This window comes from Pyrgilauda ruficollis, unplaced genomic scaffold (assembly GCF_017590135.1).
Source record: "Pyrgilauda ruficollis isolate IOZ18807 unplaced genomic scaffold, ASM1759013v1 scaffold28, whole genome shotgun sequence".
In the NCBI taxonomy this organism is placed as follows: domain Eukaryota; kingdom Metazoa; phylum Chordata; class Aves; order Passeriformes; family Passeridae; genus Pyrgilauda; species Pyrgilauda ruficollis.
In genome coordinates this window covers 9,533,448-9,560,541 of record NW_024524155.1, presented here as the reverse complement: position 1 = coordinate 9,560,541, position 27,094 = coordinate 9,533,448, and the positions used below count along the sequence as shown (strand labels likewise).

General features: G+C 44.0%; 1 protein-coding gene across 1 annotated transcript in view; it reads right to left on the bottom strand.

Moving 5' to 3' along the window:
* The window catches only part of LOC121355929 (ras and Rab interactor 3-like), a 152,724-nt gene that overhangs the window by 32,328 nt on the left and 93,302 nt on the right, over positions 1 to 27,094 (bottom strand). The window contains exons 17-18 of the mRNA XM_041471814.1: positions 13,268 to 13,454; positions 10,805 to 10,919 (exon numbers count right to left, since the gene is read on the bottom strand). Of these exons, the coding sequence (XP_041327748.1) occupies positions 10,805 to 10,919; positions 13,268 to 13,454 (302 nt within the window). The remainder of the gene's footprint in view (positions 1 to 10,804; positions 10,920 to 13,267; positions 13,455 to 27,094) is intronic.

Sequence of the window (27,094 nt, the reverse complement as noted above, 5' to 3'; positions counted from 1 at the left end):
GAAAAATAATACACTTCTGCTTTTTAGAGCTGCAATCCCACCTAGTTGACAACCTGGTGAAAACAGCTCTTTTGTTTCCTGCTTCTGAGGGGTTAGATTGCGCTGTCATTGACTGTGAGGGTCCTACTCAAGGGTCAAAGAGCGAGGTCCTTAATGCCCTCATTTCACTTCAAACAGTATCTCATTTACCTCGTCTACAAATCTAAACTCATGTTTATTAAGCTCTATAAGATCTTTAGATAGCACTGTCCAAGGATAAAAAAATATAATTTGTTTCAGTTTAGCCTCTGAGACAAGGGCACTTGTATTATGGGTACTGATTTAGAGTAGTTGTTTTAAAGCCAGTAAGCTTTTTGGGTTGTGTTCAAGGAACTAAGCAGAGCAGGGTAAGACAATATTATCCTAGAACAGCACGCATAGTCTCTAGCTCTGATTACACACAGATTTTGCATTATGCCTCTTGGGAGTGAAAAATAGGAAAAAAAAAAAAGCCAAAGTAAGGATTAACAAAGCTAACAAGACCCTGAGGGCTTCTTTCCAGAATGCTTTCCCTACAATCCCATTGGTTTAAAGCTTAGAGTAAAAATAAAAGTATTTTTATGAAGGGACAGGAGGTAATTGTTCAGGATGAGAGTTAAAAAACAAAAGAGAGTAAAGCTACCTGCTATAAGCAACCAGAATATTTCCAAAACAACTTGTAAATCACAGAGAAGCCTGGCACTGTTCAATCTTAAAAAAGCAGCTGCACAAGTGTTTGTGTTTAATGCTTTAAAATAAGCAGTGTGTCAAAGTGATGTTGGACTCGGCTCACATGAGGACTTGGTGAGACTTTCTGCTATCCTTGTGCACGTCTGCATTTAGGAGAGAAATGATGGACTTGCACAGCAGGTTACAAAGTGTGTCCTCATACCACGTTTTACAATACCCCCCAGGCCCATGGTCACTGCTCTTGCCAAACCAAAATTCTGGGCTCCTGGCTCAGAGTAGTCTCCTGAAAGGGAACTCCTTGACTTTAACCCACTTTTCAGGGTTAACAGTGATGTGGATAATGAGGAACTCATCCTTGGCAGACAGACTAATCTCGGGAAGATGTCTAGGTTAGACATCCTTAGGGGACTAGAAATCATTCAGTGTCTTATCTCAAATCAAACCACAGGCAGCAGACTAGACAAAGATAATGTCTCCTATGTCCTCATTACAGCTCACACAGAGGTGGCCTTTGGTCTGCTACTGCCTGTGGAGGCAGACGAGTTCCAGCACAAAGCAGCAGCAAAACAGCACTCCCAGAGCTGAAGGTCAGAGCGGGGGCAGAGCTGCCCAGTTATCCCATGCCATGGAGCTGACTTGCTCAGTGGGAGGTTTTCCATGCCAAGAAGCTGTATAGATGACGGCAGACTTCTCTTGTTAGTGAGAAACATGCATAAACAGGGGAAATAAGCCCATGCAGAGCCCTGGGTGATGCAGGCAGATTGTTATCTGTGTCTGAGAGAGGCTAATCTGAAGATAACTAGAGTAGCTCTACATCTCATAGGCAGCAACAGCAACTGTGTTAAGCAACAACATTCGTCAGTCTACTCTCCTAAATGGCAAGGTGTCTGCCCAGAGGTTCCTTAAATGTAATTAAACTCCTTAAAATGTGAACCTGAAGGTTAACTACATATTCAGCTTTTCCAGTCTCCTCTGCTAAAAATACACAAACTTTTACTCATCAATTTGCTAATCCTTGAAAAAAAAGTAGTCTTGGACAAGTTTTGCTGCTGCAATGTATGATTTGCTTAATTGAGATGGAATCAGTCAGTTTAGGGAAAAGAAGGGGAGAAGGATCTTCTGTCCCATGGGTGTTGATAACTTGTTATTTTTTCCAGCACATTTCTTCTTTTTTCAGGCTTGTCAGGCCCAGAGCTGACAACAGATTCTTGCTTTGCTTCAATCACATGCTCCATCATGCAACAATAAAGGAAAACATTCCTCTTAAGTAGATTGGAAAAATTTACTTTCCACACTACAGCAGCTGAACTGCCTGTCAGGCTGTACAAAAAGCATACAAAAGAAGTCTGAATAGCTGTGTTGATACCTCAGTGCTGGACACTGTCAAGAGCTCAGCGAGCAAAAGGTCTCTCTGCAGCCCAGTAAATACAATCATGGCCAGGATGGGCTTGCTCAGGGCTGGTGATGCACAGCTGGCCAAGCCCCTTCAGCAACCTGTGCTTCAGCCCTCTGCCTGTAAAATCGGTGCCTTCCTTTGGAAAAGTCAGCTGAATTCCTCCTGGCAGGGAAGGGAAAGGTCAGCTCCTCATCCTCCTGCCAGCCTCGGGAAGGTTGGCTGCTATGAAGCAGTTTGGCCACAGTTTTGCACCAACTTCCCACCCATCCCAACAGTGCTTTTGCCCTGCCTGCAGCCTCCTCTCCTGGCACCATAAAGCAGCTCTGATGGGCTCCTGCCTCTGTGGCCAGCCTAGAGCACATTGGAAGCTCATACAATTATTCAGCACTACAGGATGTGACCCCATCCTTGGTCACCTGCTGCCCCTTTCCAACTGGTTCTCAGACCTCTCTCTCCAGTCTGCCACCAACCCTTCCCAAAGTCACTTGTAGCCCCTCAGCCCTTTACCACTTTTAAATCTCCATTCCAGACTTTATTCCACATAACCCAGCATATGGTAACACCTCTAAGGAAGCATTGCCCCCCACACTGCCCTGCTTTCACACCCCCACATCCACATTTGACTCCTTCCCAGCCAGAACCTGCACGAGGCACAGAAAGCCAGGGAACAGAGGGGCTGGAGGGCAGGGACATGTGCTACTGACAGATGAGGAATGGCAGGAGCCATTCTTGTGGCAGCACTAAGTTACAGCCTGAACTCACATAAAACCTGACTCTTTCTCCTCAGGAGAGGCCCATGCCCTTTTCCACCTACTTTATTGTACTCCTGGGGCTGCAGTGCCTTCACTATTCACTGGGACGACTGATATTTTTTCCTTATACACATAAATATATATTCAATAAAGTCATGTTCTGTAGTGAACTTGAAGATGCTGAATGACCTTGCTGACTGGTAGATAAGTCTCCAGGGCAGTTCATGAGGTGGCTGCCAAGTCAGTCCTCCCTTTGCTGTACCACTGAATGCCAGAATGGGTTATCAAAAAAACCCACACACAACCCAAAACCCAAAAAAAGCACCACCTTGATCTTTTCACTCTGTAATGTCAGGTTCAGCCTCTCATCTATTCAGAACAAATCAAAGCTCTAAATAGTCCTACCCTGCTTCCATGCCTTAGTTTGCAGAATTAAGAATTCTTCTTTTTGGTATTGAAAGCTGCAGGGCTTCCACTGAAGGAGGCCAAATGTTTTGTTTGAAGTGACCATTTTTAAAAGAATTTTGGTACCATTACAGTGATAACAGAAGCAACCAAATATGCTTTCTGATGGGCCCTTCTGCCCGCAGTCTGATAAGCCAGAGATTGTTTTGAGAGGTTTGACTTGGGAAGGGTGGAATGTATATTTACTCCTTGGATTGTCCCATGCCAACTGAAAATTCCCTTCAATATCTGTGCAACAACAGTCCTGGAGCATTGCAGTATTATTAATGGCACAAGATTAAGTCTCTTTCAGCCTGCAGCAAGCTCAGCTCTCCAATATGCCTGGGGGCGTATCATTACCCCTGTGGGGCATTACTGGGCCTTTTCAACTATGTTCAAGTACCTGATAGGAGCTGACTGCAAATCTGCACTGATTAAATAAACTGAGCACATTCTCTCTTTCCCTATACACAAAGGGTGAAGAAGCTGAAGAAAGGAATGTTATGGGTTTTGGGGAGATCACAGGTGACAGACTAGTACAGAAAATATTTGTTTTACTTATGTTTTCACCATTATCCCTCTGTGAATCTTAGCAGTATTTCTTCAAGAAGCTGGACCTTAGAGAATTGGAAGAGCTTTTGCTGCTCTGCTGAGACATCCCTTCTGAGAACTGCTGTCTGCCCTTCAGCTTGCCCACAGCCCGGCTCAGTATCAGTTGTGGGATCCCTCAGGCTGGCAGGGACAGCAGGAGATCTCTAGCCCAAAATCCTGCTAAAACCAGGGCCATCCATGAGGTCAAGCCAAGTCACTCAAGGCTACATCCAGCCCAAACTTTAAAACATCCCAGGAAAATCTGCAAGTGCCACCCAAATAAATGTCTTCCTCTTAGAAGTCAGGGTCAGGTATACCAGACATGCACCAGTTTATTCGCTTTAGCTATGAAGTGAAGGATCCCATCTTTCTGATCTCAGTCTGTACCGCAGATTTCTATCTCCATCTTCATTCTAGTTCAGAAAAGATCCAAAATAAATGCAATTAAAATTAATTTTTATATGGCAGATTGTCTTCTTAGAGGTTGTTTTCCTGTATATTCTGTTTTCTGAGTATTACCAAAATTGCAAGGTTTTTCTCTGCATTTGTGATGGTTATTTTTCTTTCTGGAAAAAAAAAAATTCTGCCTATCTTCACTCTACTTCCTGATTCCAGGAGACAGAGCGTTAGCAAAAAGACTTGCAAAACTGAGGAAGCTATTGCAAGAGCTGTCAACACTTCCACAAAAACATTCATATCACAAAATTCATCTGCACAACTGACCCCTCGCATTGAAGGAGTTAAATTGTGAGTAGGTTGCAGTAAGCAAGCTATCCTCCTATTTTTTCCCATGACCTCATTTGTGCAGAATTACAATGTAGTTCACGTGGGAAAATGCCACCTGACCATACTGTGACATTTAGCAGCAAGTACTTTAGTCTCTGAGTTCGTTAATCCAGCCTCAGCATTATGTATTAAAATAAACATTAACAAAATTAAGCAGGGAAATCTGCCATAAATGACCGTATTTGGCCATGTTAGCTGGGGTGCCAGAGGAGTGCAATAGGCCAGTCTATTGTCAGCATCTGGAGGTGCTTGAGCCAACAGACAGCATTTACTGAGTTGTTCCTGCTCAATCTGCATCCTCTTCCCTGCCCTGTGAGTGTGTCCCCACACAGCAGCGGGATGCACTGACCCATGCAGGCACACACAGGAATTTGTCTCCTTCATGCCTGAGCTCTGCCATCATGCCAGGTGTGCCCACAGCCCTCACCTCAGGCTGGCTGGGATGTAAAGACCAGGGCCTTCAGCAGCTTTGCTTAGAGCTAAACCTGCAAAGATGAACAATGTCCATCCCCCGTTGCTCTAATGCCCCTCTGTAAACATGCTGCTGCCTGATTACTGTTGTTTAATTTCCATCTGTTACTGTTACAGGACAGTCAGAATGACTGCACATGTCCTTTTTATCTGTGCAAATGGCATTAGCCTATAATAAAAAGCTGTGGAGTTTTTTCCCACTGTGTTTGGGAAGGAGGAATGGCAGTGTTGAAGTGACTGAAGTGACTTTGAGAATTAAGCTTGCTTTCACATCTTTAGACTGCACCTATTTGGGATCATTAAGGCAAGGAAGTATATTGTAAAATCTTAGCCTTTCAGTAATCTTTTCCTGTTGATTTCACATTTCCTAACATCCACCATGGAAAGGAACACCTTTGCTCATCTAAATTCCTGTTTGTTCTCCCCAGCAAGACCTGCCTTCCTTCTTCCTCTGTATCTGGTGTAACTCTTCTTGCTGTCCTGACGGAGTTTGCTGGCAATGTTCACTGGTGGATGTACAAAGTGGTCAGATCCTTACAAACTTTCATGGCAAGCAGGTGAAAGCAGTTAGAGAATTAACCAGAGAGGTTAAACTGCTGCTGTGTGTTTTACTTCAGTTGTAATCCTTTCCTAAATCTCTCCTATCTCAAGCATTTCATATCAAACTCCAGTCTGCACTTCCCGAGCTCAGTCTCACTTTAAGAAAGGTCAAATAAGGTGACCAGGGCAAGCATTGGATTTCTTTATTAATATCCTTTTTTGCTGCCAGGCTTGCAATTTTGTAGCAGCACTCAGTGATTGCTCTTAAACTGCTTTGGAGTGCAATAATTGCCTGCACCTTTTCTGTCAAGGTATATTGTGGGTCCGCAGCACAAGCTCATACCACATAGCCTGGAGTACAGCTGCTGTCCATAAACCAGAAATTGAGCTACTGTGTCCAATGGCACCATGTCTCATCCTTCAAAGGAGGTGTTAATCATGTTCTGGACATTTTTGTATTACTTGGAGATAATTTATTTTGGTTTTCCTATTTGATTTTGCTAAGGTTATTTCAAGACTTCTGTTACTTTCCACTTATTAAGAGTTGGTCTGCAGAGAAGCTTGGAGGGTCAGAGCACAGAGAACGTTAAGTCTCATAATTTTCCTCTAATAAATGAAATACCTACACTAAAGCCAAGGCTTCACTGCAAAGCCCTCCTTCAACTGTGTACTCATTGATTTTGGGGGGCTCAACCCAGCCTTGGCCCCATGTGTTGTAAAAGATGCTTCTGAACAGTTGTGTCTGGTGGCAGATTGTTCCTCCCAGGTACAGCTAAAATAAGGAACAGCAGCTCCACAGCATGGGCTCGTGTGGACTGCCTCCAGAAAACACCTCCAAGTGAGCCAAGCCACTGCAGCAATGGGGGAGGCAGGAGCAGGATTACAGGAGATGGGCAGCTATGGCAGGATCAGACCAGCCTCAAAGCCCCTATGACATGAACCTGAAGAGTTCTAGATGGACTTAGCAAATAAATTTCATTGTTATTTCTATTTTTAAAAATCTAATAATATGAGCAATATGTTCTTTATTCTGTGAAATTGCAGATACTTCTGTTTAGTGCCATTTGCTTACTTGGAAAGGAATCACATCCTTTTTTGTTGGTACAGAAGAGCTTGGAAAACAATTACTACACAAAAACAATTACCACACCAAAGCATATGTAAATGATTCCTGAGAAGTATGTGATCAATTCATGTGTTTTGTGAAATGACATTATCTTCAAATATTATACACAAAATTTCCAGAACAAAAAAACTGTTAACCTCAGTTTATGGTGATAGAGCATTCCTCTTCTAAAGGACTTTACCCCTGTGGCAGGTGCCTTCATGACCCTTTGTGAAAGTAAAAGCTGCTGTCACTACCTGCACTATGTGGTCTGTGGTACTCACATGCTTCTTCCAAGCTCTCAGTATAGAGAAATGCACATGTACTTTAAACTTCTGATTCTTCCCTTTTTAATAGTGCTGCAATGGAGCTGAGGTCAGCAGGATGACTTCTGAAGGTATATCCATGAAAAGGAGAGGGAATTTGGGCCTGAGGCTGCCACCAGTTTGCTGAGAAGAGCCAAAGGCAGGAGTCAGCTGAGGAAGGGCTGCTCAGTTTGTGAGGCTGGGGCTCCATCTCAGAATGAAGCAGAAGTAAGGGGCAACTCTGAGAGCAGAAAGGGCACAAAGTAGTCAAGATTTTGGCAAAGATTGAGAGACAGATGCCAATACTGCATCTCTAAATGGTAGAAATCTTGTAACAAGCTTTTGGTTTGGGAGATTTCCACTGCTTTGAATAAGAAGTAAGGGATCCTTCAGTCCTAGTGCAAAACCACAGAGATCCAAGGCTTTGAAACTTGCCAGGTTTCTCAGCTTTCTGATGAACCACATGGTACCTGATATCAGCTGTTTGGCCTCTTCTGTAGCTACCGATACCACTGGGATTTAGCCTTCCTGTCTCTGGAAGAATTACAACTAAAAAGAACCAGAAGAAAAATTTTAAAGTCCATTCTCCTGTTCTCTCTAAGGGCTACTTCAAGTGCCAGGTGAAAATTAAAAAAAAAACAAAAAACCCAAACAAACAAAAAAAAAAAAAAAAAAAAAACCAAAGGAAAGAGGTTTCATTTCTTTATTCTCTTACCTAGTGGGTTCTTTGGGGATTTCCATTTAAAAAGAGAAATCATAGTTAAATACAGTCTTCCCATCAGAAAATTATACTTCCCTAAATCACCAAATATAAACAAAGTCGCTATGAGGAAAAGAAATAGTAAAAGAATGAACTGCTCTTATTTGGCAGTGCAATGCTAAGAAGATTCTGAAGGTTTTTTTGTACTTCATTGAATGGCCATCTCTTTACAGAACACAGGGGCTGGGCAACAACCTCTGTACCACCACTGTGATACCAGGGAAAGCCTCCTCAGATCCTGACTGAAAAGTAAGATGGAATGACAATGGCTCTACAAACAGCCAAGGACAAGAAGCAGTTGGCAAGGTTATTCAAAACAGTAAGCTGGTTGCAACTTGAATTTTGCTAGGTTGCAAGTTGAATTTTAACTGAAGGAAGACTCTCCATAAAATCAGAACTCTGTATGTCGAGGCAAATTCAGATTTCAGTTTACATCTGAATGCATCAACTGTGTGGAGTCTAATGAGTTGAAGTGAGGTAACGAGAAGAATTTGTTCCTGCTTCTTCGAACGCTTTAGGAGGAGCCAGCTCTCAGAAAGGGACAAACAGCTCTCCCTGGAGCACCTCACACACATCATTGCTTATGTGGCAACCCAGAAAGGAAAGAGATTTTCTGAAGTTAAAGAATAGATGCTTGGAAAAACAAACCCTGCAGTCCACAGTGGCCATCAGGCTATTCAGCTGGGGTGTTTTACATATTTTCAGGAGAGTAACACCCGACTTCCAGCTCACTTGCATTCCACAGCAAGAGAGTATCTCTGGGGGTGCTCAGAGGTCTCCTACCCTGACACTTACAGAACACCAGGGATGAGCGAAGGGCACATCATTAATTTGAGGCAATCCAGACATACCAGCTTACTTGTCAGGGAAGCTCAGGTTCTAAATTATTTTAAAGCATTTAGACATCTTTTCATTTTATTTCTGAAAAAAGTTTAGAAGGCAGTGTAGTAATGCAGCTAAAGGTAAATAATTAATTAATCACCAAATTGATTATCAAATCTCTGTGACACAGAAGATTTACCATCTCCCCTTGTACTAGATACAGTCCTTTGGCTTTATTAACAAGAATTCATTCAATTTCTTTTAAACTTAAAATCTGGGGTACTTACCCTAAATGATTAAGGAAGCAAAAGAGAGATCATTTCTGTACCCAGTGTGTTCTTGTCAACACAGTGCAGGATGGAGAACTGAGAGGCTTTCTACCAACTGACACACAACACTGACAGAACCCAAGCTAAAAATAATGTGAATATCCACCACAGGAAAGCATGAGCCTCATGGCTGCTGGGATGTTGCATGTGATGGCAGCTCTCCTGCTTTATGAATAAGAGCTGAATTTTAATTACCCTGCTCCACTTACTTTGCAACTTGTATGAAAGTGATGGAAATTGATTTAATTCTTGCTTCTGCCAGGAAGCTTGTCTCCCAGTACATCCTTTGCATTAAGGTAGTGATAGATTAGAAAATGCAAGCAAGTTGGAAGAGCATGGCAGCAAAGTCTCTCTAGATAGGCTAACTCAGTGACATTTTTGTACTACATTTTACTTTGCCTGTCCTAAAAGAAACCAGATTTTATGGCACAGGACATGAGTGAAGAAGTAACATTTCTATAACTGACATATTTTAGGATGACATGATTTGATTTTTTTAACTTTTATCCAAAGGAAAGCTTGAATCATCAAAAAACTATTCCCCACCATGAAAAATCTAAGTCCTAGGTCAAGTTCAAATAGCTAAATAAAGAAAAGGTTTCTCTACCCTGCAGCTAACCCTTGCCCTTGTATTGTTAATTGAACACTGAAGTGGTGGCAAAAGGTTTGCTGCTCCTGCCCTCACACGGACCACTGAACATCTCCACAGCTGGGTGCTCCCAGGAGCAGGCAGATGAGAGAAAGCTTCCCAGGGGGATGCAGCAGCCAGGCAGGGATCTGCACCCTGTGCAGGAGCAGTGCTGTGACAGACTGTGGTCTGGCCTTGAGATTAGAACACTTTAAGAGATTCAGTTGTACCTCTGGCTTTAAAGTCTGTTTACAATGCAGAGGTACGTGAAAAATATAGGAGAAGTAAAAACTATTTGAACAACTGTAAAAGTTCATTTGAACAAGGGGAAAGTGATGTTGCACACTGATCTGCAGAAACACAAGTGTTATAGCAAAGAATAAAACAGTTTCTCTGGAGAGCTGGCTTTGGGACAGAGCTCAATGGCAGAGGATTTAAATGTGTTCAGATAAACAAATAGTGTGAAGTTATTTTTATGAACTCTTTTGAGTGCATGTTTCTATGACTATCCTAAAACTCAGGTGTTTCCAAATATTCTTTTGAAAGTGGACATCATGTGCCTTACACATCCATTCACACAGAGGGCTGGATTAGACGTGGCTGACTTTGAACTGGGTTAATTTTCATTTGCTCATGGCAGACTTGGCTATCCAACTGGGAATAGCACTGATACCAGCAGCCACCTGCTTCCCTGGTTGGCTTTGAAAACAGTTCAGGAGTGACTTGTTGTTCAGTGGGACTGTACGAGGTGCATGAAAAGGCAACGCAGCAGATGTCAGATGACTGGTGACCCCCAAATTCAGTGGCTTAAATAGAGAGAGTCAGTGAGTTAACCAAGTTAATCTGCCAACGCTTTCCACTTTCCTCAAGACTTCCAGCTGGTGAAAGGCAGCTCCCCTCACTTGATCAAAACACTGGCCTCCTCATCTGGAGGTGCTTTATTTCCCTATTGTGAGTCTGTAAATGATAACAGAAGGTGCAGAACCACAGGGGAGTTGAGGTAAAGCAGCTGCAGGAAATATTAACTGAATTACATCATAAAAGCAAGATCTGCTGCCAGTCACAAGAGGAACCTTTTCAGTGCAAGTGAGATTACATAAATATTGGTGATCACAAGAGGACGCAGTACCTTAACCAGAGCAAGACCAGAAAATGTAAAGACCTTACTTGATTTTTCTTCTTTAATGTTGTACTCCAGCACACCAGGAGCCTCGTTCTGCACTGGCAGGCGGACTGCAAGGACCATGTTGCTCACATTACCCTCTTTCCTAACTAAGAATATCTGAAAAAGGAGAAAAGAATCAAGAGCTCAGCTATATTATGTGAGCATCTAAACCTTATTTTAGGTCATTGGCAATGTAGATTTTATCAGTACAATCCACCTTTAAATAGCCTTATTTTAGCTTCATTCCACTTAGCTATGCTTTATACAACAAAAAATAATGGAGAAAAGGACATTTCATCTAAGTGAATTCAGGCCTGCAAAGGGACTCACAAAGTTTCTGTGCATCACTGATGTCCCACTTACGCCTAAAGCAAACTATTTCACTAACTGAAAACTTAAAACTGCACTCACAATTTATTAAGTGATGGTCCTCACACCAGTGCCCTAAATCACAGATGAGTCACCCCAGAACGTTCCAGTCCAGGTCTAAAGCAGGGGAATCACTTGTACCTTTAGTTGGTAAGGATTCGAGTGTCCATGAGAGGACAGGTCCCTACAGGTCCTTTCCCACAGAGCTGCTCCACCAAGAAAAAGGAAAAATGCCTCATTCTTTGTATTGTATGAGATCCTAAGTGTGTTTCTAATTAAAGCTCATTGTCAGGGATATTTTTAGCTTGTATCTTGAAGGTGCAGATACAAAGACAAAATAATCTTCACATTCATCTGTTCTTTGATAGTAAGCTTAGGCAGAAAGGAGTCAAGGTATTTTTAAAAAACTGAATCAAAAAATCAAGCTAATTTTGTAGCCTGGATATTAATATTAGAAAGAGAATTATGAGTTGATAAAATCATTCATCAGCTGTAACGTATGGAAATCTAGCAAAAAACCATTAATTTCTTGGGCAGAGGAATTTTAAAAAGGTTGTCTAGACTTTTCCTGCATGAGTCCCAGTCATAAGGGCATCTCCAGTCGCTTTGAAGCACCCATGCTGAACACACAGCTCTGGGGCTGCTTCACAACCTCACATAGTGCTGTCATCTTGGCCTCTGAACTCAGGAGAAATGGAGCCCCAGGGTCTCAGGTTGACCATCAGGGCAGAGAAAATGCAAATAAATGCACAGGTGTGTGCCCTAAACAGGCTGATTTCTGCAGGCTGATTTTCCCCCACCTTCTGTTGCAGTAAGTGTCTGCAGGTGGAAAGCAGGTAGCACCTGCAGGGAGTCTCTCCCTTGCCCAGGTCCTACCACCCACAGGGCAGTGCTGTCCCTCTAACCATGACTGCCAGACAGCACCATCTTATAGTGCTACATCTGAAATTTGATCTAAGCAACCAGGGAAATGAAACCTGGAAATGAATCACTTCTTTTTTCCTGATCGGCACGCCTGGTTGCCATGGATCCAGAGGCTAAAATTGGACTATGGCTGTTCAGAGAATTAGGAGGTGGGTTTTCTGAGCTGTACTTAGCCCTGAGTACTGTACTTCCCCTGGGTCAGGGCTGGTATTGAAATCAGTCTCTTTTATTTTCGCCACAGGTGGGAATGGTGCTGCCCAGTTTCAGGTGGGCTCCCAGAGAGTCTGCCCGTGCCATGGGGAACTCAGAGGTGGGGAACTCTCTGCCTGCAGGGAATGGATAATGCCTGAGGAGGCCTGGGGCCATGCATGGCTGCATCACAGATAGTCACACACATCTCCACTTACAGACAGAGCAGAAAATCAAAGAGAATTTCTTGCTCAATCTAATTGAGAAATCTGATTCAGGGTGAGGTGCACTGCACAGCCTAGGCTGCTCAGGTGAATCCCACTGGAGGGTGTCCCTCGGCTGTGCCAGCATTTAGCCCTGGGATAGACTGGCTTGGCCAAGGGATAGGTCCAAACCTCCTCTGGACAGGTCCAGAGCAGGTGTGCCCTGACATCAGCTCAGGTCATTTACACCTGCCCTTCCCAAAGGATACAGCCAGGACATCTACAGCCTGCTATGCCTCACCTCTCAGGCCACTCAGGAAAGGGGAGCAGCTCCCTTTGGCACAGAGCTGTTTTCCTTAAGCAAGCTCTAAGCTTTGCACAAGTGTATAATTCTCTAATATTCAGTTTATGCAAACCAGATATCAATTGTGGCAATAAAAATTACTCCCCAGCAGCTCCCTGAATCTAAGGTCCTTTTCTTCACAGATTTTTTTTCATTGCTCCAGATCAGGAAAATCACCATACTTGTGGGTACAGTGGTGAATGGGAAGCCATCTCCATGAATCTACATGGTAAGCAAATAAACCCAGAGATAATATTCCTTCTTTTCCCAAAGACAATATAACAGTTTTGTGCTGTTGAGAGAGGTAAACATCAAATGGTAATGCAAACAGAGAGCAGTCTGCTAAATATTTTTGCTTCCACATAAAAAAAAAGCACTGCTCTCCTAACCAAGGACAGGAAATGTGGTTGTCTGAACAGAAATTGCTTTGGACTTACCCCTGCTGTTTCTTTGCCAAGGATCGCCCCAGCCCTTTCCTGGCTCATGTTCAGCTGAAGCCAGACAGGACATGTCTTGATGAGTTTGTCAAGGATGCTGATCCCGGGAAGCTGGAGGCAATTTCGCACAGCATTGGCCGGACAGAGATGTGTCTCTTTCCCCTCTTCACTGGCATCTCTGACAGGGCTGAAACACAGCAAGGGAGTCCCTGGTAAGCAGAGCTGCAAACAGAAATCTGGGAAGAGTAAGGACTGTGAGTGCAAACACAGACACAGGCACTTAGACATCAGGAATGCTCCTTGAGGGGCATCAAACCACCACAGGCACGTTGTTATGCCAGCAGGCTGGCAGGGTGCTTTGTGCTGAGCTCTGCTGGTTTTGGCTCGCCCATCGATGCTGCCCAAGTACAGGTGCCCACAGACACAGGTAAGGGATGCACAGGGACAGCCAGAGCCACAGAGGGTTGAGCATGCCTGTCCCCTGGATGCCACCCTCCAGCTGAAGGGTCTGAGAGATGTTTCATGGCTTCAAAAGTAGCGATGCAGCAGAGGAGTGCCTGCAGTCTAATGGCAGACTGGTGATAAATACTGGCTTCAAGCTATGGTGCTGATTTGACAAAGTCAATTTATACACGTGCTTAGCTCTGAAGGCAGTGGAAATACTTGTACTGAAAAGTCTGGTCACAAGAGCTCTACTGGATAAGACCATGGACTCATGGCAATACCGGCTTGTCATTCATTTGACTAATTGATTTTGCATTTAAAGAGAATGTAAGAGAACATACACAAAAAGTGTTTTGCTGCTCTAATTTTCTGCTTAGAGGTCAGAACTGAAAATAGGACTCTCACTTTTTATTAGGTCTTACTTCAAATATTTTTCGTTTTCCTTTTATTTTTAAAGATACAGATCTTAAGGTACTACATTTCAAATAAGGTCAGTCTTAAACTACTAAAAGAGAGTAATTTCAAAGGCCTAACCTAACACAGCAGGTCTGTCCCAAAAGTCACTTTGTGCAAAAATAGCCTTTCATATCCCAAAAGCAACACAGAGATTTTATTTTTAGTAGGTTTTTTTTCTTTTTCAACCCTTCACAGACAGCTTTCTCAGAAAATACAGATGCCTCTCTAATTCGGATTGTAGATAAAGGTATTATTTCACAGAATCTTGATTTTAATCAATCTTTTTAAGATCATAGTCAAGACAGTAGGAATGAGAGAACTGTGCTTTTAAAAAAGCAAATTGAAATAAGTGAAACTCTACTTGTGATAAAAGCCCACCTTGTCACATAGGTGAGGGAATTTCTTTTAGATTTAGTAGCATGTGATTTTAATCAATATCATCTGAACTTATTGAGCAAAACAATGGAATACAGCTTTAGGAAGTTACCTCGAGTCATGTCTTGGGTTTTTTTTTTACAGAAGAAACAACCAAAAAAAGGTCTTGTAACCATGTGAAAGGAAAACGTGTGTTGGATGGCAATATTCATACTCAGTAGTGGGAAAGAAGTAATGAATTGAAGGGAAAGAAAGTTGACATATAATGACTGTTCCATAACAGCAAAAATTACTCCCCTAATTAGTCATAAAGACTTGAATCTGATCACATCTGAATGATGAATGAAACTTCAGTCAAAAGGAGGTCAATGCTGATAATGTCCTGCTGTGTCACCAGAAGGTGACACATAGGTCATAGCTCCTGTCTGAGGAACTTTGTTAGCCATTAATTATGTAAGGTGGAGCCAACAAAGCACTGATGCTCAGGAATCCCATTGCCTGGGGGGAAATGAGGGTTATCAACAAAGTCAGGAAAACAACATAAACCAGCCTGGACCTGCTGAGCATCAGGCACACAGTGACCCTGACACTGGGCTCCCTGCAGGGCTTGCAGGTATCCATCCCTCTGCTCCCTCCCTCGGGCACAACCCCTGAGAGCCCTGCTCACAGCACCAGCTGGGGCTTGGCAACAAGGGCAGACTGGTGAGGAAAAATAACAGAACTGACCTTCCAATACATGTGGCTGCATGTTGGGTCTGAATTTTGGAGAATGGATAGACAATTGTAAATAATTCCAAACTCGGACATACAAGATGAAAAAGAGCCTGAAGGTATTTGTCCTAATGGAAAATCTCGTTATTTCAGTGTGTAGTGTCTTTCAGTGCAGCAAATTTAGGGTATAAGGCTTTTTTTTTTTTTTTTTTGGCAGAACAGGCAGTCCAATATTTTGTGGGCCCTCAGGGATGAGGTATTCTCTCAAAAGCCAGACCAGCCTGGAAAGAGCTAAGAGGCTCTTGTACCTGTAGAGAGGGATGAGTGAAAGGGGAGACTGTGGCAAAAGGAGAGGCAGGAAGAGTCATTAAGGGGATCATATGGAATCAGGGGAATGTTTGGTGAGACGTTTCCGGACAGTGAGTTATAAGAGATGATGGATAAATTCCCAAAAGAAGAGGAAGAGGATTGCATTGCCCAAATCTCTTAAAATGCTGGGTTTGGAGCAGCAGCACACACTTTATTGAATCAAATCTCTGCTGGCTAAGAAACGGGAGTGCGTGACCTTCCAGACCTTTCTCAGCTGTAATGCTCTGACCCATGACACGCCAGTTGACGCAGTTATGGCACCGACACTTGACTTCTGTCCTGGGCACAGCTGTCACAAAGATTTGGATGGGGCTGTGGGAATGCTTAATCCAGCAATTTAATCTGGCTCTGTGGTAGCTCTGTGGCTGCCCAGAGAGGAGGGAGCCCAGGCAGCTCCTGGGCTCTTGCTGTGCTGCCAGTTGAAGGAATTTCCAGGGCCACTATGGTGAGCAGCTGGCCTTTCCAGCTTGCTCACTCAGAATTCATGCATCAGATGATTTCTAAAGCCTCCGTTTTCAAAAATAACATAAAACCCTGTTCTTGTCCCACAGTCCTGCAAAACCCTTTGGCTGATAGAGGCAGGTGCTCATTTTGCTAGGTGTGATGTGAAGCTGAAAAGCTGTCCCTAGAGCTGCCTGCTTTCCTTTCCTTTTCTTTTCTTTTATTGAGTTCTTACTGCAAAGTATGTTTAAATCTTGCAGTGGTTCTGCTAAATTGGATTCAGCTGGGAAGCAGGGAGCTGTGTGCTGCATACTGATTGGCAGCACAGGCTAATTAATTGCACAGTGATTACATTCACACACCTGCCCCGGGCTTGCAGAAGGTATCAGGTTGCTTGTTGGAGGCAATAATAATGACAATGATGGTTTGAATTATTGCACAGTGACTGTACACTGCAGTAATGACCACCATGACTCACTGCTTTTAAAACCAGGAGCCACATTTGCCAGTTGAATATTCCCAGAAGACAGCAGACCAGCAAGGAGATATAACCCACTGAATATTGTGCAGGTGAAAGCCTGAGCATACCTTTGCAAGGGGTTTCAAAAATATTGTCACAAACCTGCTGACACTAAGGGCTTCCTGGCTGGACTATATGTAGCTGGTCACTCTGAATTTCCCTGAGGCAGCTGAGACACACAGCAATTGTGTGAAACCGCAGCAGGGACTGCCAGATTAATTCTTCACTCCTGCACATTTGCTCTGAGAAGAAACATAGTGTATTTTTAAAATTAAATCTTAAATTGTAAATCAAATGCTCTGTAGTGCACTGATAAGTGATGACAGAGTGCCTTAGTATTGTTTAAGCAGACCAGATTTAAGAATTAGGAGGTAGTCTTTTATTATTATGTTTTATTGCTTTTGTTTCTCCCTCTGAAAATGAGTAGACATCAAGAAAGAGCAAGAGCAAGGGTTTGCTGTGCTGTCATCAGGGAGAGAGATACAATGGTATATTTACACTTATAGCAGAGCAGGAACCACAGGTCAAAATATGTGCAAGCTGGCTTGATACTGAGGGAGAAATACAGACACTCAGTCACAAAGTCCATTTGCCAGGTGACAGAGCAACTTTTTGCACCGAAGCTACCTGATACCTGAAGGTATACCATTTGGGATAAGCCAGCTTGTGACTGAAGCTGACATGTGGAAACCCATGTGCCAGGTGACAGAGCAACTTTTTGCACCGAAGCTACCTGATACCTGAAGGGATACCATTTGGGATAAGCCAGCTGACATGTGGAAACTCTTCAAGCCCAATGGTTATAAGGAGCACTTGAAGCAGGAGGAAAAGATAGAAGCTGTGAAGCCAAGAGAGCAGTCGTGATGGAAATTGATAGGCAGTGCTGTTAATTCCTGTGGTTAAAAGAGACATTTGGGAGCACAGAGCTTCATGGAGATGGGTGAGATGACAGTGAGGTGGGTGAGACTGACAGAAGACTCACAGGGCTGGTTTACATCCCGTGTCACAACCCACCCAGCTGGACTCAGCTGCAGGGCTCTGTGCCACTGGCAATAGCGGCAGATCTCTGTATCCCTTTTTTTTTCATGGTCACCTTCTTTCCTTACAGGAATAATTGGAGTTACAAGAACAGCAAGTAAAGTACAAGGTTTCATCCACTGCAAGAAACAGAGCTGCCTATGCTTTCTTTGGTTTGGTATCACTTCTGATTAGACAGGTGTTGAGGAACACATTGAATGGAGGTAGCTTGGTGTCCAACTGCACAGACTTGCTACAAATCTTTGTTCAGACTTGTGAATTTGTGTGCTGTTACTTTCAGTTCGCTGTGAGAGAAATTATGCAGTGCCACAGCTAGAGGACATCAAGCTTCATTTTTCTTCCATCCTAGAAATGGCCAAATTTTGATACCATCCACTTACACTCATAAGCCAGCCCATCTTTGATAATTTCAGCACTTCAGCTCAAATTAATCTGAGATGGAGGAGAAGGATTCGTTTACCCTCTGGACTTGCCTTTGGTCACCTTGCTGGGTTCTTCTTTCTTCCAGCTGGTGGTGGAAGTGAGACCCCGAACCCAACCTAGCTGCCAGAAGAGCTCCAATGTCTTTGAAATTCTGGAGTTGTTTCGTCATAAAACAGAGTATTGGGAAGATGAGAAGGCAGCAAAGTGATATATTGAAAAACCCATAGAACAAAAGCTAATTTTGTGCACCAAATATGAACCCTGACTTGCAGAAAATTCAGGTTTTCTTAAGTGCTTTTTCATAACACAGCCAAGGGATCTTACAAAAGTCAAACCAACAAAGTGAAATAAGATAACCGACAACGAAAAACCCAGAAGTAGAAAGAGAAGTTCTTGTGATCTTCAGGGATCACACCCAGGTAATTGTCACCCTATAGTCAGAAATAAACAAGTTTCTTGTTGTCTGACAGGCAGAAAGAGGGAGAAAAGAAGTAGGATGTAAAGCAAGCCATGGGAGCTTCCTGCATTGTAAGGTTCTTTGATGTACAGAAAAATTGGATAATGGAAATGATGTGAGAAGCTTGGTGTGTCCCATGAGGCAGGCTTGCCTGCCCAGTGTCCTTCCTACCTTGCAGAATGCTTGTGTTACTGGTCCACCCTGGTGACAAGTTTATAGCTCAGGAAGTTGTGCTTCTCAGCCTGTGGTCTGTGGAAAGCCTGTGGTTGGCAGAGCACTTCCTCCTGCTCACTGCTCCCCTTGTTCCTCCTCTACTTAATTGTCCACCCTTCTGCTCTTTGGTCTTTGGTCTACAACTGATGCTCTGCACATCCAGGAGTTTTGGCTCAGCCTGGGAAGGACCAAGCTTAATAGCCAATGCAGCAGGTGTTCCAGCTGCCAAAAAGTAAGACAAACCAAGGGTCTCCTAAATATCCTGACACCTCACAGCTCAGCATAACTCTCTGTCTCCCACCTACTCCACTTTCTGTGACAGGCACCGTCAATTTCAGCAGTGAATTTTGCACTCTGCAGTTGAAGTCTCACTTGAAGTGAGCTCTTCTGTACCTGCCAGGGATTCCCAAATGCCCACTTCTGTGAAGGTCTGCATGCATCTGGGCCTTGTTTGCACATGTTCATCTAAGTTTGCCAAAGTGGAACAAGTCATCACACTGCTAGGGAGCTCCATTAAAGGCACAGAGGAATCAGGTGGTCAGGTGTGGGACAGGTCACCTACCCTTAAACCGCTCACCAGTGAAAACCAACAGAGGAAGTTACAAAAATGAACAAGTTCTACTATACTTCAAGGGCAAAAAATTGTCATGTCCCCTTGTGCAGGTGGAAGAACTGTAAATCATGTGTCAATTTATTAAGTAACCAGTAGCCACTGAGTTTTCTGTTCACGTATGACTCCAGACTGCTGTCTTATACAGTATGTGGCTCAGCTGGGAGGTCTGATGGGTCAGCAGCACACTGGAGGAACTGTGTGGACATGCCCTGCTCCCTGCAGAGCTCAGCAGGGATAGCTGGGCTAGCTTGCAGGAGCTGAGCCTCAGGAGCAGGCTCTGCACAAACACATGGGCTCGCTGGCAGAATGACCAAGCTCTGCTAAGCCCTGGTGCCCTGGCTACTGCCACCGCCAGGTTTAAAGCTAACACATGGGTTTTCCTCATTACTTCCTTAATGCAGGCAAAGGACGTGACTGCAGCTTATCTGCTTTTGAACTTTGTAGATCCTTGCCCCCACTGAAAGGTGAGGAGTCAGGTCAGCTCTGCAGACGCCTTGCTGGATGAGAGCTGCTGGTGTTGTGAGGGACAGAGAGAGAGCTGCTGGTGTTGTGAGGGACATGTAACCACTGTCCCTCACCAGAGCACAAACCTGGTGCTCAGGACCAGTGGTGGCTCTCTCAGGGCAGGAGCAGCAGGGCCAAGTAACTCAGGAACAGAGAAGTAGGGGGTGCCTGCAGTGCTTGCCATGAGCCCTCCAATGCTTCTTCCTCCTGAATTAGTCAAGCTTCATTGTAAGTGCTTATAGAGAAGCAGCAGCAATACCCCTGGCAGACCCTCTTGTTTGACCTTGTCAACAACCTTTCAGCAAGGAATTCTCTCAAGGGGTGGGGAGCTGTAACTAAATGTTTATTAAGTTCCCAGCTTCTCTGTGTTTCCTAGGTTCATTAGGTCTGCCCCTCTATTTAAATACACAAAGTCATGTATACTATAAAGAACTGCATATGCATAAAACCCCAAACAAAGTACAAACTAATTCTCATTACTAATAGTTCCCAGGTCAGCTCTACTAACAAACAAGCCTTCTCACACACTCTCACAGCCGTGGCATGGACAGAAACAACATAAAAAACAAACATCCAAAAATTTTCTGAAGGAAGAGCCCTTCTTTCAAAGATCCCCCTGCTTTTTTTCTCCCTCTCAGTCTAACCATTTCCTGCATCCATTAACACCAATGGAATATGCTGCCTGTGGCCCCACACTGGACTGGGGCTATTATATCCTATAGGTGTAATATGTCTTGCTGGTATTCACAATACTGCTGCCCTTATGTAACTTTGCATATTTATTTTTGCAAATTTATTTGGTATTTATTTTACATATATATTTTGCAGACAATAATTTGTCTCAGAAACATCAACTGCATTTCTCTTTTTACTCAGTCAAAACATACTTTGTCAAGTCAAAACCACTTTGCAGGTTTTATTAGCTGTGCTCCCTTCCTAACAACATTCAGTTAATGATAAATTGTTCTCCCCCACATTTACAATCAGAGATTTTCAGGGCATTTGTCCTTTGCCTATTTCAAAGCCAAATTATTCTCTTAGGAATGACAGCATAACAGCAAAACTGCAGATTTTTCTTTGTGTGCAGAAAACGAAGGATCATTTATACTTCTGCAAGGCCCTTTCAGTGCAAAGAGAAGAGAGCTGCTGAAGCACCAGCCAAGGCAGGGTCAGAGTGGCTAGAGAACAGATATTTTCCTCAGCAAAAAAACTGCAAATATGTTTGCTGGATAATCCAACTTCTCTGGAAAGGCTTGTGCGGTGCAGAAACCAGAAGCAAATGTTGTGAAGAAGAGAAACAACTTCCCAGGCTTTAAGACCATAAGGGAACCCCAGACCTCCCTCACTCTCCCATGTCAGTGCTCAGAGGGGCCCAGCTGAGCCATGACCTGGAGAGAAAGGTTTATTCTCTGCATTCCAAAACCACCTGAAGTGTTGGAAGCACAGAACACCCCTGATTTTACTGCAGGGTCAAGGTGATGGGCAGAGGTTTTGCCCTTTTCCAGCTCATCTGGACAGGAAGGAAGATGGGAATGGAAAGCCAGGGAATGCTTTTCTACATTGTAATCACCTAACAAAGAGGGGAAAAGGAAACGGAAAATAAAGGGGAGGGACAAATTTCCAATTCAAACTTCATTAAGAATAGACTGCAGTTTAGCTTTCATAAAGCCATTCTGTTTCAAACCCCATACATTAAAAATTATTTGAAATCTGCGTGATTAGAGCCAAAAAATTCGGCAAAATATTTAGAGAAACATCAGACTAGTGATAAAAAGCTATGGTCTTGCTCACCTTGTGAGGGGATTGAGTGTAGGCAGGAGGCACACAAGATATGAGAGGCTAACCACACAAACTTGCATAACGCTGAGCAGTTTTCCTCTGCACTAAGAAATATCTGCAAATGCTTATCTCAGTCATAATTTGCAACTAGAAATGGTTGTTTTGCCAAGGGAAATAAATCCACTGGACTTCCATTCTGCAGCATCTGAAGGAGCAGAGCATAGGACTTCTGAGGTCTCTCCTCTCATAAGGCACCACACAAAGTGGCTTGCTTACACACAAATATTCATGTTTTATGTAAGATTTCCTTCCAGTGTCAATGTGAATGGATTCCAATATGCAGTGCTCCTAGAGAAAAAAACAAATATCTAAATCTGTGAACCTTCTTTGTCCTCCTTAAGACTTACTTCAGCAATTTCATATGCCTCATTAATTTTGATTAGGCATTAGAGAAATGCCTTTATTTCTTGCTTTATTACCTGATGGGATCTCTGCCTGCATTTACACTGCGGCAAGGTTAGAGATCTGCCTTCCTGAGGGAAGGAGAGGAAGAAGAAAAGGGCTATTTGGGTATTTCAGGGATATGGAAAGGTGGTGAAAGGACATGGTCTCTCATGACCTTCTAGTGCTGAACAGCTCCAGAACACCTGGAAACAACTCAGGGTGGGAGAGGTGTTCTAGTTTGCTAAGTTGTGCAAGCTGTCTTGTGGGTGGGCATGGCCCTCGTCCTCCTGTGCTGGTGGGACAGCGTGGGACTAAAGGGCTGGTTAGTGGAGCAGTGTCAGAAACTGCTAAAATGTCCCTGCAGTGACTGGCAGCTCAGCACGTGACTACAGATCCTGCCAAGCAGCAAGACAAACCTGTCAGCTCCCCCAGACCCCACCAAACCACTGCTGGGACCTCAAGCTTGTTTATTTAATTGTGTTTATGGTCACTGCATCGCCAGGGCTAAAATGTAGGTAGGTCATGAGCCACAGGCTTGGTTCATAGACCACAAGATAGTATAAGACAATCCACAACATGGTTGTCTTGGTCACGTCCTGCCCAAAACATCCGTGCTGCAGGCTGCTATTGCTTGTCTGACACTGGGGCACTCTGACTCAGGGGGCCAGAGCAGGAAAGAAGGTTAGTGCTGGACACAGCTCTCTGGCCTGGCTCCCTGCTCAGCTTGGTGAGCCATGAACAAATTTAAGACTTGGATTCAGCCCACTGGCACCAGTCACCCTGAATTACTCCCTGGAACTGCTGCTTCTCCAGTAAGACCAGAGATCACCATGGGTGCATGCGTTCCTAAATGGACACAACAAACAAACACCTAAAGTTAGGCAGGGTAAATCCAGACTAATGTAGACAGCTAGCTCTAATAGCAAAGGGAGACAGCAGAATGCCAGGCCAAGGGACTAAGCCCATCATCTATCCCTGTCTCAGGCTGCTGTTCACAGTGCCCCTCCTGCAATCTCTACTGGTTTTCCAGCACTGAGGACCCATCTCTGCTGGGAGGGTAACAGTTGTTTTCCCTTTTGGCTAGAAAGGTTACCAGTGAGATCCAGCCTAAAATTAACTGCTTTCTAATCCCAAGAAAGGATTAGAATGGGAGTTCAGGACATAATTACACAAAAACATTCTGTATTACATTTTTGTCGTATGGACAGAAAGGAAAGTTGGCCAAAGCCAAGCTCTTTCCTGTATGTTGATTCAGCAGAAGAAGCTTTGAGCTTTGCCTGGTTTCTTGTTTTGTGGAGGGTATCAGGAGTGACAAACTCCTTGAAGAGATCTTAAGGGGGGCAAAAAGGAAAGAGAGAAGAGAAAGATTCTTGGCAGGCAAGATGAAAGGTTGGGCTGGGTCCCAGGCTGTCATTTAACCAAGTATGTGTGACAACCTTGTTTTGCCTAGAAGTCTGCTAGCAATTTGCAGAACAGTGATGCAGGTAGCCAGCAGTGCTGTCTGTCTCCAGACTCTGCTATTTGTTGGTCTCTCTCTGTTTCCTTGGTGAATTTTTCCAAGCAGAAGAAAATCTAATCCAATCCACAAGGGGCTGCAGCTGCTTTCTGTTCTGCCCAACAGCTGCTTTTACAAGAGAGAGACTTCAAAAGACTGGCTTTCTCTGGAGGGCCATGGGAGGGATGTACGTGATCTGTGTGGATTCCCTACATTTGGCAAAGTTTTGCCAGCATCCAGAAGGTTTTCTCTATTCAGTTGCTTTCAACAAAGCACTTGAAATTCCCCAACAATTCATTAGCCTTGCAAAAGCAGAGAGAACATATTAATTAACATGGTCAGGAGATAATTTCAAGCAGTAAGACGGGTCTTCCAACCTTACCAGGGATACCCAGACCCTGAGTCACCTAGAGAAAATCCCAGCAGCCACACCTCTTGCAGGATCTTTCTCAGAGCCAGGATTCCAGGCCTGCCTCAGAGAACAGCTCTCAGGGTGGCGTTTTGTGCTCCTCCTCATCCAGGGCAATGGAGGGTGCTGCAGGAAGAGTACCACTTCCACATCCTCCCAACACACCACTTTTGTTCCAGCTGTAGAGGCTGTGTAAACACTGAGGAGAGCAGGTTTAGCTCCATAATCCAGCAGGGAACTCATCCACCAAAGAGAAAAGGCTTTCTGAGAAATGGATTCTGCTCCTAGCATCACCCCAAACTTAAAGGATGATCTGAGGAAGACCAGAGTTTCACTGCTCAACAAATATCCAGGGATCCAAGTGTCTATAATCAAATCAGCTCCATGAATTCGTGCCTCGGTTTCCCTTCCTATAGTAACAGTATCTGTCTTTAGCTGGTTGTTGGGATGCTTAATATCCATGAACCACCCAGAGATCCTTTCATAACAAGGTCTTTATATTAATCACACAATCTGATTACAGTTACTGAAAACACTTTGTCCCTTTTAAATGTACCAGTAATTCAGAAAGCAGAAGTCCTTTACTCAGACACAAATACATTCTCTGTTTAGCCAAAAGCAAATAGAAAGTCTGGGAAAGGCACACACACAGGCACGTATGTATCCATCTATTTGAAAAGAGCTGCATTCCATAGCACTCCCTGGCTTGTGTGTATCTAACAGAATATCTATTTAGGAAAATGTGACTAGCACAAGCAGCTATGCAATGCTCACATCTGCTAATCCTTTACTGCTCAAGTAATCGTCTTCGCTTGCAAAAAGATTTATACCACTTTGGGTGCAGGCGAAGAGGAGCTAAGCACTTCAAAACTCTTGCAACTGATTATCTTGAGGGAAGCACTGCCTTCATGGTCCCCTTCAGCACGGTAGAGGCATCTCATTTCCGGAGGTAGGTAGAGTTACTTTAGATAGCTTAGACAGGTACAGAATGGACAGAGGAAAGGCTTGTGGCTACAATATTTACCATGCTGGGTGATGCGTGTAGCTCTATTTCATTTGCACAGGTTAAACAGCACTGCTCCCTCGACCACAGCTGCTTCACTGGGCTGTGTTACCAGGTATTTTCACAGACACATTTCCCCCCTCCCTCCCCCACAAACTTCACAATTAAAGGACACCAGATGAAAGCTTGCCTTGCCTCTCCGAGATACAACAACCTGGCAGCCTGGGATGGATTCTGAACTCAGCCAGCTCCAGCTCTGGAGAGTTACTCCAGACTGACACCAGAGCATGGCTCCAACTCGGCCGCGTGCATCTGTGTGCTTTAGGAATTCCCCTTGCCAGGCTGGGGGGAAGGGAATGGCACTCGTGCTCCTGCATTGTACGAGCAGGGCAGGGCTGCCAAACGGAGTGGTGGAGGGAGCGTGCCAAGAAAATCCGGCCCAGGCACCAGGCACCAGGCCCCGTGCAGCAGCCCTGCCCTCCACAGCAGGCGGGTGCCACCACGGCGCCAGGACAGCTCTGCTCTCCCTGGGGCACCACAGGCAGCCCTCTCTGCCTGGCAAGCATAGAAACACTTAGACAGATTTTGACCCTGTGCATCTTTTTTGGTGGATAGTTCTCCGTGCATGCCTGCCTGTTCAGCTGTCTTCTCACCTTCGTGCAGCTAGATCAGTGTCAGAGGCAGGGCGTGCCCAGCACCCTTTCATCTCCCACTTTGCAGACAGGTCAGCTCTAACAACGAATTCCAGAGGACTCCACTGCTGGCTGGCTCTCCTGGAAAAGCTGTGCTCCCTTGTTCAGGCGGTGTGTAACCAGGACAGGACTCAGTCACATATATCCCCCTCAGGCACTTTGCTCTTCGAGTTCATGCACGGCTCCCAGTGATTTCACCCCAAGGTGCACACAGTGCTCTCTGTACTTCTGGAAACCCGACCCAGCTTGGAACAAGTTTTACAGCTCAGAGAACAGCCAGGAACCCAGGCCATGCCTACCGGGCTGTGTGAGCACTGCCTCCTCTCATTCAGCAAATTCTGGAGAAGAAAGCACCTTCACTAAACCTCTCATGTACCTGTGCCTACATTTTAAACATACATTTTCTCATACAGGCAGACAGACATACATGATTTTGTGTAGCTCCTACCTGGTTCCAGAGGATTTACTCTAGAGATTCTGCTTCATTGCTCATCATGAAACATCTACCCAACACCACAGAAAAAAACTAATCTCAAAATTGGGATTAGGAAGAAATGTAGGACATAGAAGGAATTGCAGACCACTGCAGACCAATGCTTGCTTTGAGATCCAAGAATTGCAACTTCATTGCCCTCGTAGCATGATTTAGCATTAACTGCTTCCACTGGTTCTTGAAGGCCTTCTTAAACTCTCTTCTGCAGTCTCCTTTCATTCTTGATTTCTCAGTTTTGGTCTAGAGAAATCTGAAAGTCTTCTTTGGTAGTATGAATACTTCAAAACTAATTTTTTTTTTTTTTTTTATAATGATCAAACATCTCAGCTCTGTAACTATTTCTGCTTTAATTCCTCAGAAGGAAGTAAAGGCTCCAGGTCAGCAAAATTATCTGTGATTCAGCTGCTGCCAAGACCAGGTCCATCCCAGCACATCTCATTCCCTGTGGCTTTAGGACCACCCAGAACTGATGACATTATAGCAAGAGGCATCATAGCCTCTCTTTGGTCTTCTACAGAACATGTGCTAAACATGCTTTACACTGCTTCCTTCTAATACTAAATCTAATTAGAAAGATGCTAATGACATATTAAACATCTAAATTCATTGTCATTAATTTGTAATTCCTCACAAAGGGCAACTGAAACAATCACAAACACACAGACACCCTTCCCTACACAGGGGGAATGCCTTTTGATATAGTTGGAAAAGTGTGATAGACTTCTGGGGCACCAAGGGCTTTTGATGACCATATCTTCACTCTACCCACAGATCCATCTGCACTAGAATTTGACCAGTCATTGCAAAGAGCTGCCTGTTCATTCTAATTACCTTCCAAAAAGCTATTTATTGCTATTCCCAAATGCAAAAAACCTTCTCCCTTCAAAATTATAAAGATTGAAGGTCTGTGATGGACAATATTTTTTCCAAGTTTCACTAAGGCACTTT